The sequence below is a fragment of the Prionailurus viverrinus genome, chromosome E2 (assembly GCF_022837055.1).
Source record: "Prionailurus viverrinus isolate Anna chromosome E2, UM_Priviv_1.0, whole genome shotgun sequence".
NCBI lineage: Eukaryota > Metazoa > Chordata > Mammalia > Carnivora > Felidae > Prionailurus > Prionailurus viverrinus.
This window is the reverse complement of record NC_062575.1, coordinates 20,098,034-20,117,931: the sequence shown is the minus strand read 5'-3', so window position 1 is coordinate 20,117,931 and position 19,898 is coordinate 20,098,034. Positions and strand designations below refer to the sequence as shown.

General features: G+C 37.8%; 1 protein-coding gene across 2 annotated transcripts in view; it reads left to right on the top strand.

Annotated features, from left to right (window-relative positions):
• The window catches only part of CBFB (core-binding factor subunit beta), a 55,425-nt gene that overhangs the window by 14,934 nt on the left and 20,593 nt on the right, over window positions 1-19,898 (top strand). For both annotated transcript variants that reach the window (XM_047835109.1, XM_047835110.1), the window contains exon 4: window positions 16,579-16,695. In XM_047835109.1, the coding sequence (XP_047691065.1) occupies window positions 16,579-16,695 (117 nt within the window). The remainder of the gene's footprint in view (window positions 1-16,578; window positions 16,696-19,898) is intronic.

Sequence of the window (19,898 nt, the reverse complement as noted above, 5' to 3'; positions counted from 1 at the left end):
TGCCAGGTTGTTTTTGTGGATGAAAACCTTTCTTCCACAAATACAACCAATACTGAGCCCTTTTGTGTTTTAAAATTTCAGATGTTAGGGGCGCCTGGGTGGCGCAGTTGGTTAAGTGTCCGACTTCAGCCAGGTCACGATCTCGCGGTCCATGAGTTCGAGCCCCGCGTCAGGCTCTGGGCTGATGGCTCGGAGCCTGTTTCCGATTCTGTGTCTCTCTCCCTCTCTGCCCCTCCCCCGTTCATGCTCTGTCTCTCTCTGTCCCCCAAAAAATAAATAAACATTGAAAAAAAAATTTTTTTTTTTAAAATAAAATTTCAGATGTTAAATAAATAAATAAATAAATAAATAAATAAATAAATAAAATTTCAGATGTAAAGTCAGGTTGATCTTCAGATTAAAACAAAAGGATAGCTCAGAACATGTGACTTCAACATTTCCATTAGGAAAATTTAGGTGTTTTTCAAGCAAACAAAATATTCTACACATATTAAACCATAATTTTTAATAAATGTCTGGCCTCACTTACAAAATACTGCTTTAGGGGCGCCTGGGTGGTGCAGTCGGTTAAGCGTCCGACTTCAGCTAGGTCACGATCTCGCGGTCCGTGAGTTCGAGCCCCGCGTCAGGCTCTGGGCTGATGGCTCAGAGCCTGGAGCCTGTGTCGGATTCTGTGTCTCCCTCTCTCTCTGCCCCTCCCCCGTTCATGCTCTGTCTCTCTCTGTCCCAAAAATAAATAAACGTTGAAAAAAAAAAAACAAAAACAAAAAAACCAAAATATTGCTTTAAAAATAATGGCCCTTTGAGGTGCCTGGGTGGCTCAGTCGGTTGAGCGTCCAACTTTGGCTCCGGTCATGATCTCGCGGTTCGTGAGTTCGAGCCCCACATCGGTCTCTGTGCTGACAGCTCAGAGCCTGGAGCCTGCTTCGGATTCCGTGTCTCCCTCTCTCTCTGCCCCTCCCCTGCTTATACTCTGTTTTCTCTCTCACTCTCTCTCTCTCAAAAATAAATAAACATTAAAATATTTTTTTAAAAAATTAATGGCCTTTGGGAGAACCCTCCGCATTTTTTGAGGGTATTGCTTATTCATGGCAGCCTTTCAGTCCTTGCTGTTCCTTTGCTATCCAGAACATTTCTGGGCCATTTTTAAAAATTGAAGTAAAACGCACATAACAAAATTCGCCATCTTACCCATTTTAAAGTATACGATTCATTGGTTTTTAATATACTCGTCACATGCATCCTTCCCCACCATCTGATTCTGGAATATTTTCAGAACTTGAGACCATTTTAAATACCTTTTGAAAATCTGTAGACCAGTTTTATGGTGATCATTGCCAGGCCCTGTCGTAGACGATTTACATTATCATAGATTCTCTGAAACCTGCACTATATAGTGAAGTCTTCTGTTGGATTTTAGAACACATTTGGTGATAGCTAGATTTTACAGCCAAGGAGCCTGGGGCCCAGAGAGGTCAGAAATATCTTCAGAAATCATGTAATCTACTTCCTAGGGACAGCCAGGATCCAGACTCAAGTTTTGTTTTGTTTTTTTTCCCCAGAATCTGTTTGTTTGCAACACACCACACCGTTGCTAATAAATAATCGTTAGGTAGGTTGCCAGGAATTCCACATACCACCTCACATTATTTTAGCCTACTAAGTTACTCTTTCCATTACACTGGATAATCACTTATATTTTAATGTGGTCTTTTTACATCTCATTTTGATGTCTTCAAAACAACCTTATCCTTCATCTTTTTCTTTTTAACCTTTTAACTTTACTTGACTTGTTTTTCTAACTTGTAGGGCAAGTGATGTTCAATATGACAATCGAGCTGCTAGATAACTGCACATAATTCTTCCATGTTAATAGTATGTTAATAATAATAATGTTAGTAAAAGTAGTTCTGATGTTTTAAAAAGTAATTGTCACAGAGTTGACCGGGGAATGGGCTACAGTAAACAGCATCTGCCTCTTTTATTACTTTTTTTTCCTAAGAAGCAAATAATTCTGTCATTTAATTTTAGAAGGTTTTCACTTGAAATTGTACCTCTTTAGTACAGTTCAAGACTGTCTTAAACATGCATTGTTTACTTTGAGTCATAGAATGAAGATAGCAGAACTAGTAAGATATTTTGGGGTGGGGGGAAGTATTCATATACATTCTGTAGTCATATAAAGAGTTCATGATATTAACTGTTGTAAATGCTTTGGAGTTAAGCATTAAATTGACTGTCCAGCCTCTTATTTATTCTTTAGGAAAATTGTCTGTTTTCACACTTCCTGAAATACTTTGAAAACATTAATAATGCAGTTCATTAATGCCACTGTGGTTTAAGTGAATATATAGAGTTAGGAGTTCTGAGTGCCAACTTCTGCCTCCTAACTAACTTTGCAACCTTCTGCAGATGAATTATTTAATATCTCTCACTTTTATGTATGTATGTGTGTAATCTCTGCACTCAGTGTGGGGCTCAAACTCATAACCCCAAGGTCAAGAGTCACATGCTCTACTGAGCTAGCCAGACACACCAATATCTCTCACTTTTAATTTCTTTGTTTTAAAATTTTACCTGTTGGATGGTTATAAAGGTCAGATAGGACTTGGAAAAGTTTTGAAAGCTGTAGAGAATTTATATGAACTTAAGGTGGTAATACTAGTTAAACTTGAGTGAAAAAGTGTTAGGAAAAGAGAAGTAAGAAATGAAGGAAGGTGTATAGAGAGAGCTGTTTGGGACTGGGGTGAGGATTTCTATAAGTAAAGTGAGTTCAAAGTAGAGGCATGGAGGCGCACCTGGGTGGCTCTGTCAATTGACCAACTCTTTTTTTTCCAAAAATTTTTTAATATTTTTATTTTATTTTTGAGAGAGAGAGAGAGAGAGAGAGAGAGACAGAGTGTGAACAGGGGAAGGGCAGGGAGAGAGGGAGACACAGAATCTGAAGCAGGCTCCAGGCTCCAAGGTGACAGCACAGAGCCTGACTCGGGGCTAGAACTCACGAACCGTGAGATCGTGATCTGAGCTGATGTCGTTGCTTAACCACCTGAGCCACCTAGGCGCCCCTGACCATCCAACTCCTGATTTCAGCTGAGGTCATGATCCTAGGGTCGTGGGAGTCGCCCCCATGCTGAGCCTGGAGCCTGCTTGGGATTCTCTCTCTTCTGTGCCTCTCCCCTGTCACTCGTGTGCACATGCACACGTGCTTTTTCTCTCTCAAAATGAAGGAAAAGAAAAAAACAAAGTAGAGGCATGGAGTTGCAGAGTCTAGAAATAGCATTCGTGGTCTTAGCAGTGTTCAAGTTTTTGGTGGTTTGTGATGCTTAGGCTAATGTTACTTTTTTATGCAGTAAGAAAGCAGGTATTTTAAATATATACCTCCATGAAGAAAAAAATTATGTAAGAATATAATCATATTATAAATATTTAAGTTTTAGATTAGACTAGACATGTTTTCTCCTTAATCTCAGAGTATGAGTATTATTGGGATGTAAGAATCTTTTCAGATTGCTCACCAAAAGGAATGGCTTTTCCAGACGTTGGACCATCAGTGTTTCTAGGTGGAACATTCTTCTGAAAAATGACGTTTAGAGGAAATTTTCAACACTTGACATTAACTTTGTGTGGCATGGTACAATAAAACCAGTGTAATGTTTCAGCATGCTTTTTCTGCTGCAGAGTTTACTGCAGTGTGATTTTTAAGTACCATAAAATACCTTACAAGAGGTTCCAAATTAGGTGGGCTAGTCTACATATAATTCTATATAGTTTTTTAAATATGTTCATTAATGCATTTTTCCCTTAAATGCCAGTCATCTTTGCATTTGTTAAGTTTATCTTACAAATAAAAGAGTGGATAAAAATGTATGTACAGTTTTAGAAATAACAAAACGAGTGTCCATGTACTTGTTACTGAAGATAACAGTATATCTATACTAGAACTGTGATGTCTAGTATGGTAGCCACTGGCCACATGTGACTATTGAGCACTTGAAATGTGATTGGTCTGATTGACATTTGCTGTTTGTGAAAGAGTACACACTGGATTTTGAAAACTTGGTACAAAAAAAAGAATGTAAGATTTCTCAATTTTTATATTATGTATCGAAATAATGTTTTAGATACATTTGGTTAAATAACAGTATTATAATTAATTTCACCTGTTTCTTTTTAATTTTTTGAATATGTCCTGGAAAGTTTACATTTACCTCTGTGACTTGCATTTGTGGTTCCCGCTATATTTCTATTGGACACTGATACCTTAGAAAACTCCACAGTCCTCTACCCCTCTTCACAAAAACAAAACAAAAAACAACACAAAAAACAACCCACTATCCTGACTGATATATTTATTTCCTTGCTTTCCTTTGTCATTTTATTCGTATGCACATGTTTCTAGACAATGCATTGTTTAGTTTTGAAACTGAACATAGCAAGCACAGACTTCATGGCAGTATCAGTGAAAGACTGTAATGTAGTTTTTAACGTGAAAGCTCCTAGGAGATAAGCTGAACAGAGTCTCAGAGTCAAGTCTGGATTTTCAGCTTCTTTGCAAATTTGAAAAGCCCGTCTGGGGAAGTTTGTGAGCAGAGTCACGAGTAGGTTGTAGAAAACCTAAGGCTCACACTGGAATTGGGACGTGTGCATAATGTGAGCCAATGTTCACAGCATGCTAGAGATCCGGAGGAAATAACGGTCAGAGGGAGTGGGCTACTCTGTATTTTCTGATTCTGTTTTTTGATTCTACCTCCTTTTCACAGGAGTTTCTCCATAAATCTTTTCATTTTATAAAACTGAAACTGTAAACCCATTAAGTAATAACTTCCCATTCTCCTTTCCCCAAGCCCTTGGCATCCACCATTCTTTTTTTTTTTTTTTTAAGTTTTATTTATTTATTTTGAGAGAGAGAGAGAGAGAGCAAGCGCATGAGCAGGGGAGATGTGGAGAGAGGGAGAGAGAGAATCCCAAGCAGGCTCCACACAGTCCACGCAGAGCCCAACACGGGGTTTGAATTCACAAACTGAGATCATGACCTGAGCCGAAAACAAGAGTCAGATGCTTAACTGACTGAGCCACCCAGGCACCCCTGGCATCTACCATTCTACTTTTTATGATATTGACTAAGTACCTCATGTAAGTGAAATCATATAGTATTTGTCTTTTTATTACTGGCTTATTTCCACTTAGTATAATGTTCTGAAGATTCATCCATCGTGTAGCATATTGTAAAATTTTCTTAAAAGGCTCAATAATACTACTTTGTATGTTTTATACCACATTTTGCTTATCCATTCATTTGTCAATGGACACTTGGATGGTTTCCATGTTTTAGATGTTGTGAATTATGCTGCAATGAACATGAATATACATATATGTCTTTGAGATCCTTGCTTTCAGTTCTTCTGAATGTTTACCCAGAATTGGAATTGCTGGATCATAATTTTAAAAAATGTTTTTTTAATGTTTATTTTTGAGAGAGAGAGACAGAGCGTGAGCAGGGGAGAGGCAGAGAGGGAGAGGGAGACACAGAATCCGAAGCAGGCTCCAGGCTCTGAGGTGTCAGCACAGAGCCCTGACACAAGTCTCAAATGCATGAACCATGAGATCATGACCCGAGCTGAAGTTGGATGCCTAACCGACTATGCCGCCCAGGTGCCCCTCTGGATCATAATTTTTTTTTTTTAATTTTTTTTTAAACGTTTATTTATTTTTGAGACAGAGAGAGACAGAGCATGAACGGGGGAGGGTCAGAGAGAGGGAGACACAGAATCTGAAACAGGCTCCAGGCTCTGAACTGTCAGCACAGAGCCCGACGCGGGGCTCGAACTCACGGACCGTGAGATCATGACCCGAGCCGAAGTCGGCCGCTCAACCAACTGAGCCACCCAGGTGCCCCATGGATCATAATTTTTTGAGGAACCACCATACTGTTTTCCACCGCAGATGAATGTTCTTTTTGTGTTCCCACCAGCACTACACCAGGGTTCCAGTTTCTCATTCTTAACTAACACCTGCTTTCTATTTTTGTGACAGTAACCATGCTAATGTGGGGTAGTATCTGTTATTATAGTTTTGATTTGTGTTTCCCTAATGATTAGTGATGTTGAGCATCTTTTCATGTACTGATTGGCTATTTGTGTATCTTCAGAGAAATGACTGTTCCGGTTCTTTGCCCATTTTTTTTTTAATTTTTTTTTTTCAACGTTTATTTATTTTTGGGACAGAGAGAGACAGAGCATGAACAGGGGAGGGGCAGAGAGAGAGGGAGACACAGAATCGGAAACAGGCTCCAGGCTCTGAGCCATCAGCCCAGAGCCTGACGCGGGGCTCGAACTCCCGGACCGCGAGATCGTGACCTGGCTGAAGTCGGACGCTTAACCGACTGCGCCACCCAGGTGCCCCACTTTGCCCATATTTTAATTGAATTTTTTGTTGTTGAGTTTTAGGAATTCTCTATATTAATTTTGGATATGAATCCCTTAACATATATATCTTTTGCACATACTTTCTTCCATTCTGTGGGTTGCCTTTTTACTCTGTTGATAGTGTCTTTAGATGCACAAAAATTTTTAATGTTCATTGAGTCCTGTTTGTGTTTTTTTTGTTATCTGTGTCTTTGGTGTCATCTCCAAGAAATCATTGTCAGATCCAGTGTCATGAAGCTTTTATGCTATGTTTACTTCTAAAAGTTTTATAATTTCAGGTCTTACATTTAAGGGTTTGATCTCTTTTGAGTTAGTTTTTGTATATAGTGTTAGGTAAGGGTCCAGCTTCATTCTTTGCATGTGGATATCCATTTTCCCAGCACTGTTTGTTGAAAAAGACTGTTCTTTCACTGTTGGATGGTCTTGACACTCTTGTCAGAGATCATGTGACCATATACAAGATGGTTTATTCCTTGGCTTTCTATTCTATTCCATCAGTCTGTATGTTTGTCTTTGTGTCAGAACTATACTTTTTTTGATTATACTGTAGCTTTGTAGTAAATTTTGAAATCAGGAACTATGAGTCCTCACATTTTTTTCTTTTTCAAGATTGTTTTGGCTATCCATGGTCCCTTGAGATTCCATGTAAATTTTAAGATGGGTTTTTATATTTGGTTAACGCATGCATTTATTGAATATGTACACACATACAATCTCAGTTCCAGGTACATTCTGAATTAAACTGTATTATGATTTCTCTTTTGAATTATAAGGAGTAGATGGTAAATTACATTAAATCACTACAGAAGAAGCTATTTTTTACACTTACATGCAACCCAATTATGATTCAGAGGCAAGTGAAATTGAATGACTGTCTTAGTGATTACCCAACAGGCAAGCAGTTGACTGCATTTATGAACAGGGAGGAGCATGTGGCTAAAGGAAGATGAGTCAGAACCAAGTATCTTCCAAAGGAATCTGTTAAATAGACTACAGAAACAATTAAAATTAAAAGGCAGGGTACATACTTCATTAGCAGAATATCTTGTTTTCCTTGGTGTCTGTGCCATCCTGGTATTACTGCATATCTGTTGATTCATTGGTGAGAACCTTTGTTCAGTTCTCTCAAAAAAAAAAAAAAAAAAAAGGCTTTTTTCCCTTGGAAAGAAATCACTTTGTAAAACATTGGTGGTAATGTGCATGCACGCAGTCAGTATGTTTGTGGTGCTCTATGTGTCTCATATGTTTTATGAATGTTTATGTCTTAACTAATTTTTACTCTCACCTGTGAAAGAGGTATTATTTAGCTCTGATTTTATATGTAAGGAATCTGAGGCTTATTAGCAAACTTAAATTTGTCTCAGACACACTGATAAAGCTAGAATTTAAATCCAGGTTTTATCTGATTCCAAAGCACATTTTATCACTCTTCCTATTATAGTGATAATATTCCTTTTCTTTTACCAATATTTACAGTTGGACCCCCTCGATGGCTCAGTCTGTAGAGCTTGTGCCTCTTTTTTTTTGTTTTTGTTTTTGTTTTGTTTTTTATGTTTGTTTATTTTTGAGAGAGAGTGCTCGAGCCCATGAGCAGGGGAGGGCAAAGACAGGGAGAGAAAATCTCAAGCAGGCTCCACACTGTCAGCTCAGAGCCTGACATCACACTCAAATTCACAAACTGAGATCATGACCTGAGCCGAAATCAAGAAATAAAGAGTTGGACACTCAACCAACTGAGCCACCCAGGCACCCCTGTAGAGCACATTGCTTCTTGAGTGCAAGCCCCACATTGGGTGTAGAGCTTACTTAAAAAATAAATACATTAATTCATTAAAAATAAAAATAGTACAGTTGATTTTCATTGTATGGTAGTTATCTTCTATAGTGGCTGCAGACACTGAATTAGTACTAAACAGCTGCTTGCCAGGATGTTAGAGTTAGGTTCCGGCAAGCCCCGGGTCATAACATTTTCCTCGATCAATACATAAACTTGTTTTATGTGTGTTTCTGTTTAAGGAAAACTTGTTAAATATATATTGTTTATTCACTAACACTGAACAATGGTAAAATGTTAGGCATCTAGGTTACTTACAATCTTTTGCCATTTTGAAAAAAAAAAACCTTACAGGTGAACATCCTTATCAAATACTTTGTGTACATCTTTGATTAAACTTTAGGATATAGTCATAGGGCATGACATTATTTGATCAAAGGAAAATTCACACTGCTAAAAAAAATGCCTTCCCAAAATTGTTAACCAGTTTATACTCCTGACAATATAGTAGAACCTGGTTTCTCGTCTTGTAGACTTGAAGTTCTTTTTTATTTTTTACATTTGTTTAGAAATAGATACAGTTATCTTGTTTTAATTTTATAGATTTGGTTATCGTTAGTGAATTTTTTTCAGGTCTTTGGCCATTTTATTTATTTTCTTTTAACCTTTTTTTTTTTCATATGGTTAGCCATTTTTCCTATTTCCACTAGTTAAATAAAATATCCTTTTACCATTGATTTGAAATGTTGCCTTTTTCATTTAGTAAATACTTGGTTTCATTTCTGATTTTTTCTTTATTCTAGTAAGTTTCTTCTGACTTCCGTAGCACTGGTACCTATGTACTGGTTGCATTGTTACATGTTTTAATATCTGAAAGGGCAGAAAAATACTTTCTAATATTTTCTTGGATAGTCTGATTCTTTTTTATGAACTATAGACTTATTTCTCAAATTCCAGAAAACATTATTTTGAGATTTCATTGGAATTTTGTTAGAATAAGTATTACTTTGGGATAAATTGGCATTTGTAGTCTTAACATTAGAGAATATCACACCTCACCAGTTATTAAAATCATTTGCTTTGTTTCAGAAATTAGCTATTTTCTTTTTATAAAGTCTACATGTTCCTTCTTAAATTTACTCTTAGTAGTTGATACTTTTATTGATATTTTAAAATAAGGTGTTTTTTTTCCATCTTATTTTCTAAAGAGTTACTATTGTAATATAGGAAAGTTGTTGGTTTTTGCATATTATTTTTATCAGCAGCCATTTATTTTTTTTTAATTAATTTATTTATTTTGAGAGAGACAGAGACAGCACAAGTTGGGGAGAGACAGAGAGAGAGAGAGAGAGAGAGAGAGAGAAGAGAGAATCCCAAGCAGGCTCTGAGCCTCCAGCACAAGGCCCAGCGGGGCTTCAACTCAGGAAACCTCAAGATCATGACCTGAGCTGAAACCAAGAGTCGGATGCTTAACTGGCTGAGCCACCCAGGTGCCCCATCCAGCCACTTTATTGAATTCATTAATTCACTTGGTTTTTTAGTTGAATATTCTGGATTTTTCAGGTAGATAATCTTCAGTCTTATTTATGTACAAGTTTGCTAGAACTGTAGTCTTTCTAAATTTTTATTTATTTATGTATTTATTTTGAGAGAGAGCACGAGCAGGAGAAAGGGGCAGAGAGAGAGAATCTTTAAGCAAACTCCATGTGAGCCTGATGAGGGGGCTTGATCCGAAGACCCTGGGATCATGACCTGAGCCAAAATCAAGAGTTAGCTCAACCTTCTGAGCCACCCAGGTGCCCCAGAACTGTAGTCTGGGGGCATTGGAAAGCTGACGGATTTAAACTTCTTACAGTTTTACTATCATTTGGTACATTCCGTTAACCTTAAGAGTTAAGTGAGTCCTACTTAATGTAAGGGGTGAATTCAGTTTTGATTCTTATAGTTCTTTATTTATGTAGTCAGCTCTTCCTCCTTAAAGACTTTAAGTTGACTGGTGTTGGAATCTTTTTTGGATGGTAGGATGTACATCTTTTTTAAATGCCTGGTATATTCACACTGCCCTGGATAATCATACCCTGCAGAAAATGATAGGTAGTAAACGTTTGTTGAATAGGTGGATCTTTTCAAATTGAAATTAGAAGCTACAAGAAACCATTTCTAATTCCAGCTCTGTTTCTGCTCTTCTATTAATCATTGTTTAAATATTTACCGAATACCTAAGGGGCTGATCATTCCCTCTTACTGTTTTCTCTAATAACTCAATTTCTAGGTTTTAGTTAACAAGTGTTTTAAGTTCTAGCAGTTTATTATAGAGAAGTGAACTATTCTTTCTGATTGAAATGGTTTTTTTGACAATAAAGTTTTTCTCTTTGTTTTTGGCAGTAGCTTTGACACTTAGTTTCTGTCTCTAGATGTATCTTTTTCTCTTTTCTCTTTTTCTTTTTTTTTACTTTGAGAGAGAGAGCACTAGTGAGCAAGGGGCAGAGAGGGAGAGAGAGAATCCCACAAGGGGCAGAGAGAGAGAGAGAGAGAGAGAGAGAGAGAGAGAGAGAGAGAGAGAGAAGTGGGCCTCAACCAGGGCTCCTGTTTTACCCAAAGTGGGGCTTGAGCTCACCTGATACGGGGCTCAAGCTCACCCAGTGTGGGGAGTTTCTGTCTATATTGATTTTGTGGCTTAGTACTGGTGTGGTGGGAGTCTTCTTTGCAAATCTACCGTTTTTCTATTTTAGTTATCTTGAAATTATTTTCTTTAGAACTTCTCAGAAGAGACAACTCTTTCTGCTGTCCTGTTGTACCCTCAATTTCTATTCTTAGTGCAGCTACCCAGGAGCTAGAAACACTAAATAAACTTCTATAAATATATAGTATTTTAGAAGGGCAATTGAGGATGCCACTGCTTATTCCAAATTTAGATATTCTCAGAATAAGTAGAGTCCAGACTCTCAGAGATAGAACTGTTTGTACAGGTTGATAAATGAGAAGTTGACTAGGTTCTCTTATATGTCTCTTATGTCTTTCCTCTGACATTTATGTTGCAAAACACAGAATAACTAATTTTTAGCTATTTAGGAAGTTTGGTCAATTTAAGTGAAGACTGTTTATCATCTTTCTGGCTCTCTGCTACAAAGATCTTGGTGCCTATGAGGGAAGAGGAAGAATGAAGTTTTTACTGTCATGATTGAATCTTTTTGCCTTGTACAGTCTTGAGAATGTGGTGAAAGTAGTGAACTTACAAAAAAAAAATGCACATGGGCTCAGTCAAACACACACATTTTTACATAGAATTTCAAGGTGTTTCTGGTCTTTTTGAAACTTCCATAAACCCAAACTCCTGTAGGTTCTCTGAACTCCAGACTAAGAACTCCTACCTTAAATAAAAACAATCCTAAAAGTTATGAGTGACCTAAGATCCTGTAAGATAATACTTAGGTTTCTAATGCATCCAACAAAGGGGAAATTTTTCCGTGGGGTCCTATAACTTAACCTTTAGCCACTAGGTTCCTTATGTGTTTTTCTTTCTCTTCACTGGCTGTTTATAGCCTGCTCTGGGGGCGCCTGGGTGGCGCAGTCAGTTAAGCGTCCGACTTCAGCCAGGTCACGATCTCGCGGTCCGAGAGTTCGAGCCCCGCGTCGGGCTCTGGGCTGATGGCTCAGAGCCTGGAGCCTGTTTCCGATTCTGTGTCTCCCTCTCTCTCTGCCCCTCCCCCGTTCATGCTCTGTCTTTCTCTGTCCCAAAAAATAAATAAACGTTGAAAAAAAAAATTTATAGCCTGCTCTGATGGGTTCTTTTCTTTTATCCAGCATCTAGACATTGGATGTCCTCAGAGTTCTTCCTGGCCCCCTTTCTTTTCTCCTTCTACTTATTGCTTGGCCAATGTCTTCCTCTCCCTTGGATTTAAATACCACTGTATTGTTGATGGCTGCTAGATTTATATCACCGGCCCATATCTTCTCAGAGTGCTAGTATCCCATATGCAACTGTAAAGTTATTATAAGTATTTTTATAATTGTTTTATTGAGATAAAATTCATATACCATAAAATTCATGCTTTAAGAATGTACAATTCAGGGATTTTTAGTATATTCGCAGAATTGTGCAACCATTACCACTGTCTAATTCCAAAACATTTTCATCATCCAGAAAGAAACCCTGTACCTATTAGCAATCACTTATCCCTCCCCCACCTCCCCTCGCCATCAGCCCCAGGCAACCACTAATCTCCTTTCTGTCTCTCTCTGTAATTGCACATTTGTATGTGCCAATGTATATTCACATCTCAAATAAATGGAATCATATAATATGTGGCCCTTTTCTGATTTCTTTCACTTAGCATAATGTTTTCAAAATTGAACAGGGGCGCCTGGGTGGCTCAGTCGGTTAAGCGTCCGACTTCGGCTCAGGTCATGATGTTACAGTTCGTGAGTTCAAGCCCCGCGTCGGGTTCTGTGCTGACAGCTCAGAGCCTGGAGCCTGTTTCAGATTCTGTGTCTCCTTCTCTCTCTGACCCTCCCCCGTTCATGCTCTGTCTCTCTCTGTCTCAAAAGTAAATAAACGTTAAAAAAAAAAATCTTTTTTTTTTTTTTAATTGAATATTGTAGCATGGGGCACCTGGGTGGTTCAGTCAGTTAGGTGGCCGACTTTGGCTCAGGTCATGATCTTGCGGTCCGTGAGTTCGAGCCCCGCATCAGGCTCTGTGCTGACAGCTAGATCCTGGAGGCTGCTTTGGATTCTGTGACTCCCTCTCTGTCTGCCCCTCTCCCACTCATGCTCTGTCTCTCTTGCTCTCAAAACTAAATAAACATAAAAAATTTTTTTAAAAAACAATATTGTAGCATGTATCAATACTTTATTCCTTTTTGTGGGTGAATTGTATCCCGGTATGTGGATAATGCCAAGCTGACAGTGCATACCTGTTCTTGCTGAAGCTCTACTGCTACAGTGATGTGGTATTTAAAGCTACAGAAGGTGACAGTAAGGTCATATTATGCATAATTTGGATTGAATGTAATGTCACACCTGATATTTAGAGATTGATTTTATTAAAAATTACATAATACTATTACCTTATTTCCAGAAGAATACAATGTGAGGCTGTAGTCATTTTGAACTTTCTGTGAAGTCTCACGTTCCCTGCTACTTTACTTTTGGAAAAATAAGCAGGCTATTTTGTTGTTTCTGTGTGTGATGAGCTGAATCTGTTTAATACTTTTTTTAAAAGTTTATTTATTTAATCTCTGTACCCAACATGGGGCTTGAACTCATGACTCCAAAATCAAGAATACATGCTTTTCCAACTGAGCCAACCAGGCACCCCTGAATTGATTGTTTTTTTTACTTTTAAAGGCTTTATAGAATACATTTTGTTTAAAATATTTAATTGTTCTAGGACAATAGATTTAATCCCTAGGTCACATTCTAATACATTTTCTTTTCACAGTTTGAAATAAGTCATCATTATCTTCAGTGAAAAATATCTTAGTGTTTAAATTGTATTATTAGATTATACTACGAAATGCTGAACTGTTAAGAGACAGAATTTTATTTTCTTCATACTTTGAGGTTTGGTATTCATGAAATGTATGAAAGTGCCAAACATTTGAAGATCTAAATGTAAAACTGTATTTTTGAATGTGAACATCTAAATAAATCACCAGAGTCATCTAAATATTATTTTACATTATGATTCTAGGCACTAGCCTTGACTAAGAACTATAGTCTTTTTCCGAATCCACTTAGGAATTTCCCGAAACAGATTGGTGGTTTTCTTTGTCGTGAGAGAATGTTTATAAAGAAGTAATGAATGGGCTTTTTAAAAATTCAGTAATTTCATAAGGAAAATAATTTTGATTATAGAGTTAATATGAATAAGCTAGATTATGGAATCTTTGATTCTAAATGATATAAATCATGTGATGAAGAACATAGAATCTAATCATGAAGTTGACCTTTCTCTCCTGTTAGAAGAGGAGAATTCTGTGCATGATTAGTGTGAGAATTTAATGAGGTACTTTGATAGGTGAAATGTTACAGTCCTCACTGTGTGGCACCCTCCCATGTGAGAAAGAGTAGGTGGAGATCTTGATTAGAAGATGTGTTAAGTCAAGTTACATTGATAGGCAGTGAGGAGGGCTATTGTTTTTAGGTTTTGAGGTGTTGAAAGTGAGGTTGTCATAGTCACTTGTCTGACGAGGTGCACTTTAGTGGAGTTTTAAATTCACAATGTAGAAGAGAATGAGCACTTATCAGAACAGAAGGAAATATGTGGTTAAACGGTTTCAGCTATAACTGTAGGCTACTTCCCTTGGTCCAAATGGGAGGAGAAATGGAACCTTATGTTTTGGACTTCTTTTCCCAATATAAATAGAAGTTAGTTCAGGGTGGTTTATTGGAGCCCTTAACAAGAAAAAGGTTGTGTTAATAGTAGAGGGGAATGACAAAAATAAGATGGCATAAATCCTGTAGGTTTTATTTTACAGGTGTCTCAGTTGTAATTTTTTGAGCATATTTGTAATTGTTGACAGTCAATTATTCTTATTAAACCTTTCTAAAAACAAGAATGCCCCAAAATTTTTGAAGAAACTGCTGAATTGAGAAAAGAAAAAGTTGATGTTTACAGCTTTTTACTTAAAATGAAGACTGTCTTAACCAATTTTATATAATTACAAGTAATAAATAATGCTAATTTTAGCTCACAAAAGCACTTGGATTATTGAAATAAAATATATTTGGTGTAGACAAATGAAGACCTTATTTATAAATGTATATTTGATAACCTGGAGTTTTGAAAAATCATTGAAGTCCTGCTTCTTCTGCATTTAAGAAATCTTATTAAGGCATTAAATGATAAACATCTATGCTGATTTTTATTCTGAAGCCCATGTTTTCTTTTTGTTTTAATTTTTTTTAAGTTCACTTATTTACTTAGAGCATGCATGCAAGTCAGGGAGGGACAGAGAGGGAGAGGGAGAGGGAGAGGGAGAGAGAGAGAGAGAGAGAAAGAGAGAGAGAGAGAGAGAGAGAAAGAGAGAGAAAGAGAAAGAGAAAGAGAATCCCAAGCAGGCTCCATACTGTTAGTGCAGAGCCTGGTGCGGGGCTCAAACTCATGAACTGTGAGATCATAACCTGAGCCAAAATCAAGGGTCAGAGGCTTAACCAACTAAGCCACCCAGGTGCCCCTGAAGCCCATGTTAAATAAGGTAGAGAAGATCTAAAATAACAATGTTTGTTTGTTTGTTTGTTTGTTTTTTCCTAAAGTCACTATTAGGATAGTGTGATATTAGGATGGGGGAAGAGTGTGGGAATTATAATAAATTTTTTATATTTCTTACTGTTTCACAATAAAATTTTCACCTTAAGATGACAGTATTAGCACCTTTCCTTTCTTGGTGGATCCTTAATTGTTCTTGAGCACAGTTATATTTTCAGGCAGTATCAGAATTTGGTGGTTGAAAATGAAACTGGTCTGAATTTTGAAATCATACCTAAAGTGTCTTTTAATCTAGAATCATTTATGTTTACTTGAAAAATAATGGTGAATAAATAAATGTTGTATCAGTTAAGTTTCTTTGGTTAAAAGCAGACTAACTGGCTAACTGAAGTTAGAAAAAAAGGAAAAAAGCTGCATTACTTCATAGGAAGCAATGAGGTAGCTTATAAAACTGAAGGGGGAAGTATGAAGAGCCCGACTCTGGGTGGCTCCAGGTTTCCAAATAGAGGGAAACTGTGTGTGCTGTCTTTAGGGGCTCGTGAATTCCAGTTGTTTTCCATCTTTATAGCTTTTTACCTGAGGTTCAAAAATCAAGGCAAAGTACCTATTGTCCTAGCTTCAGCTTCAACTATGTCTATTTCTTTTTTTTTTTTAATTTTTTTTTTCAACATTTATTTATTTTTGGGACAGAGAGAGACAGAGCATGAACGGGGGAGGGGCAGAGAGAGAGGGAGACACAGAATCCGGAAACAGGCTCCAGGCTCTGAGCCATCAGCCCAGAGCCTGATGCGGGGCTCGAACTCACGGGCCGCGAGATTGTGACCTGGCTGAAGTCGGACGCTTAACCGACTGCGCCACCCAGGTGCCCCAACTATGTCTATTTCAAGTATCATTTTATTATAGTTTTTATAAAATTTGTATCACTTTTTTTAAAAAACAATTTGAGAGAATTGTGACTAGAAATAAAATCCTGGTAAACCAGATTAACTTAACTTCTAGAATTTGGTCAGAGCTATGGTTTATATACCTTCCTATAATTCTTAATTTTATAATTGTATTCATCTTTTTTTCCCCCAAGAAAACCACAGGTTTTCTTAAAGCTTATTCTTCATTTTTCATGTATCTGATGGCTTATCATTGGTTTTCATGTGTCTTTTCTGTGTCTTAGGTGTATTTGAAGGCTCCCATGATTCTGAATGGAGTCTGTGTTATCTGGAAAGGCTGGATTGACCTCCAGAGACTGGATGGTATGGGCTGCCTGGAGTTTGATGAGGAGCGAGCCCAGGTAGGGTGACTTCAGGCTCTACTGAACATGGTCCCTTTCTGTACCCCTAATCTTCAACTAGACATCTATCTTACCCCATCTTTAAGAGTAAGTGTAAAAAGTTTCATGTTGAAGTGATGTTGAGGAATCTTTAAGATGTGCAGACTCATTTCGGTCCTGGTTTTGGGGAAAGTTTTTCCTTCAGTGGTTCTAAATTTCATTGGATTATTCCTGTCTGCTCAGTGGGGGCACTTCAAAGTCCAGTAAATGGTTCTGTTTAATATTTGTTCTTGATCTTTAGAACATTAGATCGGGTAGAAGAGTTCAAAATAAAATGTAGCATTTCTGAAATGGAGCAACACTTCTGGAATGACTTGGTGAGGAGTTTGGTAAATCCTCTCCCCAAAAAGCAGTGCTTAAACTGGACAAATTGTTTAAAACACACACTCGTGCATACGCACGCGCACACACACACACACACACACACACACACACACACACACACACACATACATATATTTAAGGTCTCTGGAAATTAACCAAAGGACATGCATTGAGAGGTATTTATTCAAAAAAAGCTCCTGAATTTCAATAAGGACAGTGATAACTTGTGTCAGTAGCTGCTTCCATTAGTTCCCTCAGCTCTGTGGTCCCTCAGGTTAGACAGGCAGGTGGGACAAGCCAGAGGACTGGCAACTCTATTGTCCTGTCAGAAGGAGCTGACCTTATTTAGAGCAGTGCATGAAAAAATCCATACCCAGGAATGTCATCAAAAACAATAGAGGTCTCTGTGGCAAATGTTCTGGGAAGGCTAATGATGTGGGAAGCAACAAAATGACCAACTAGCCAGAAATTTATCAGAAATCTAGGGAAGGAGTTTGCTAATGTGGGCCCTATTAAAATCACACTTACTTCTCAGTTCATGGGTTTGAACCCCGCATCAGGCTCTGTGCTGATGGCTCAGAGCCTGGAGCCTGCTTCAGATTCTGTGTCTCCCTCTGTCTCTCTCTCTGCCCCTCCCCTGCTGATGCTCTGTCTCTCTCTCCTTCAAAAATAAACGTTAAAAAAAATTTTTTTTTTTTAAATCACACTTACTTCTCATGTTCCAGAAGACTATGCATATATAAAGCTGCACTGGCTCAGGAGAGGACAAAGAGGGCCCTTCCAAGCTACCAGTCTACCAGGGTAGAGTGATGAACTCCCTGCACTTTGAAAGTATCCCTCAAGCTGCACACAGATCTGGTGGCAAAAGAACGAAGTGCTGATTCAAGGTGTTTAAGCTAAACCTCTCAACAGTCATTGGCTGACTATTAAGTTATGCTGACCTAGGGCAGCCCCCTAGAAAGCTAGACTTAAAAAGAAAACAAAACAAAACTAAGCAGGGACATGCAGAGGCTACACATTACTGGAGAAGCAAACTACAGAATTAGTCCAGGTAAGTCACTAAACAGATAAAAACAGCAACAACACAGTGGAGACAGGGGTCAGAATTCAGAGTTGCTACAAAATATTGTCTAAAATGTCCAATTTTAAACCAAAAAATTAAAGACACATGTAAATAGACATGAAAGTATTACTGATACTCAGGGAAAAAAACAGCCAATAGACACTATCTTTGAGGGATCCCAAATGTTGCTTCTTAGTGACAAAGGCTTAAAAGCAATTATTTATCAGTATGTTCAAAGAATTCAAGGAAGATTGTTCTTTAAAGGATTAAAGGCAAATTACAATGACAGTGACTCATCAAACGGAGCATATCAGTAGAGATCACTCAACAGCAAATTTGAGTTGGTAAAAGAAAGATGTAGTGAATATGAACATAGATTAATAGAAATTATCCAGTCTGAAGAACAGAAAGAAAAACACCAAAAACAGTCTCAGAGAGTATGGGACTCCAGCATGTGTACCAATGTGTACATGTCATGAAAGTTCTAGGAAAAGAGAGAAAGGGGCAGAAAGTTTAAGAATTAATAGCAGATGAAAACTTCCAAATTCATTAAAAATAGTTATCTTCATATCCAAGAAATTCAATAAACTTCAAATTGTATAAACACAAAGCAATCTACACCTAGATGTATCATAGTCAGATTTTGAAAAAACAAAGAATCTTAAGAGCAGCAATAAAACGGACTCATCACATGCAAGGGAGCCACAATAAGTTTAACAACTGACTTGTCTTTTGAAATTATGGAAACCAGAAGGTAATGGGATGGCAGTGACATTCAAAATGCTAAAAGAACATGTAAAAATGTCCATTTATTAGTAGGTGTTGATTTCTTTTGATTGTTTTTATATTCTTTCTTTTTTTTTTTTTTTATGTTTATTTATTTTTGAGAGAGACAGAGACAGAATGTGAGTGGGTTAGGGGCAGAGAGAGAGGGAGACACAGAATCCGAAGCAGGCACCAGGCTCTGAGCTGTCAGCACAGAGCCCGATGTGGAGCTCGAACCCACAAGCTGTGAGATCATGACCTAAGCCCAAATCAAGTGTCATACACTTAACCAACTGAGCCACCCAGGCTCCCCTATATTAATCCTCATAATAAAGTGAAAATAATGACAGGAATAAAAAAGAATCCTTTTTTGTTGTTGTTGTTTCCCTCTATTGTCTGTTTCTGTGTTCTCCATATATGGAAATGTGAGAATTTTCCTATCAAGAGATAAAAAGCCAAAACCTTTCTAGTAAAAAATTAAGGTTCATAGTTAAAATTCTTGGGATGCCTGGCTGTCTCAATCAGTAGAGCATGCAGCTCTTGATCTTGGGGTCATATGTTCAAGCCCCACATTAGGTGTAGAGATTGCTTTAAAAACAAGTAAGTAAGTAAATAAGTAAATTTAAAATTTTTAATTGATTTTGAGAGAGAGAGAGCGCACAAGTGGGGGGAGGGGCACAAAGAGAGAAAGAATCTCATGTGGGGCTCAAACTTACGAACCTGTGCGTGAGATCATGACCTGGGCCGAAATCAGGAGTCAGACACTTAACCGACTGAGCCACCCAGATGCCCCCCAAATTAAAATTCTTTTTTTTTTTTTTTTTTAATTTTTTAACGTTTATTTATTTTTGATAGAGAGACACAGTGCGAGCAGAGGAGGTGCAGAGAGGGGGACATAGAATCCGAAGTAGGCTCTGAGCTATCAGCACAGAGCCTGATGCCGGGCTCCCAGCTCACAGACCCCAAGATCATGACCTAAGCCAAACTTGGACCTTAACTGACTGAGCCACCC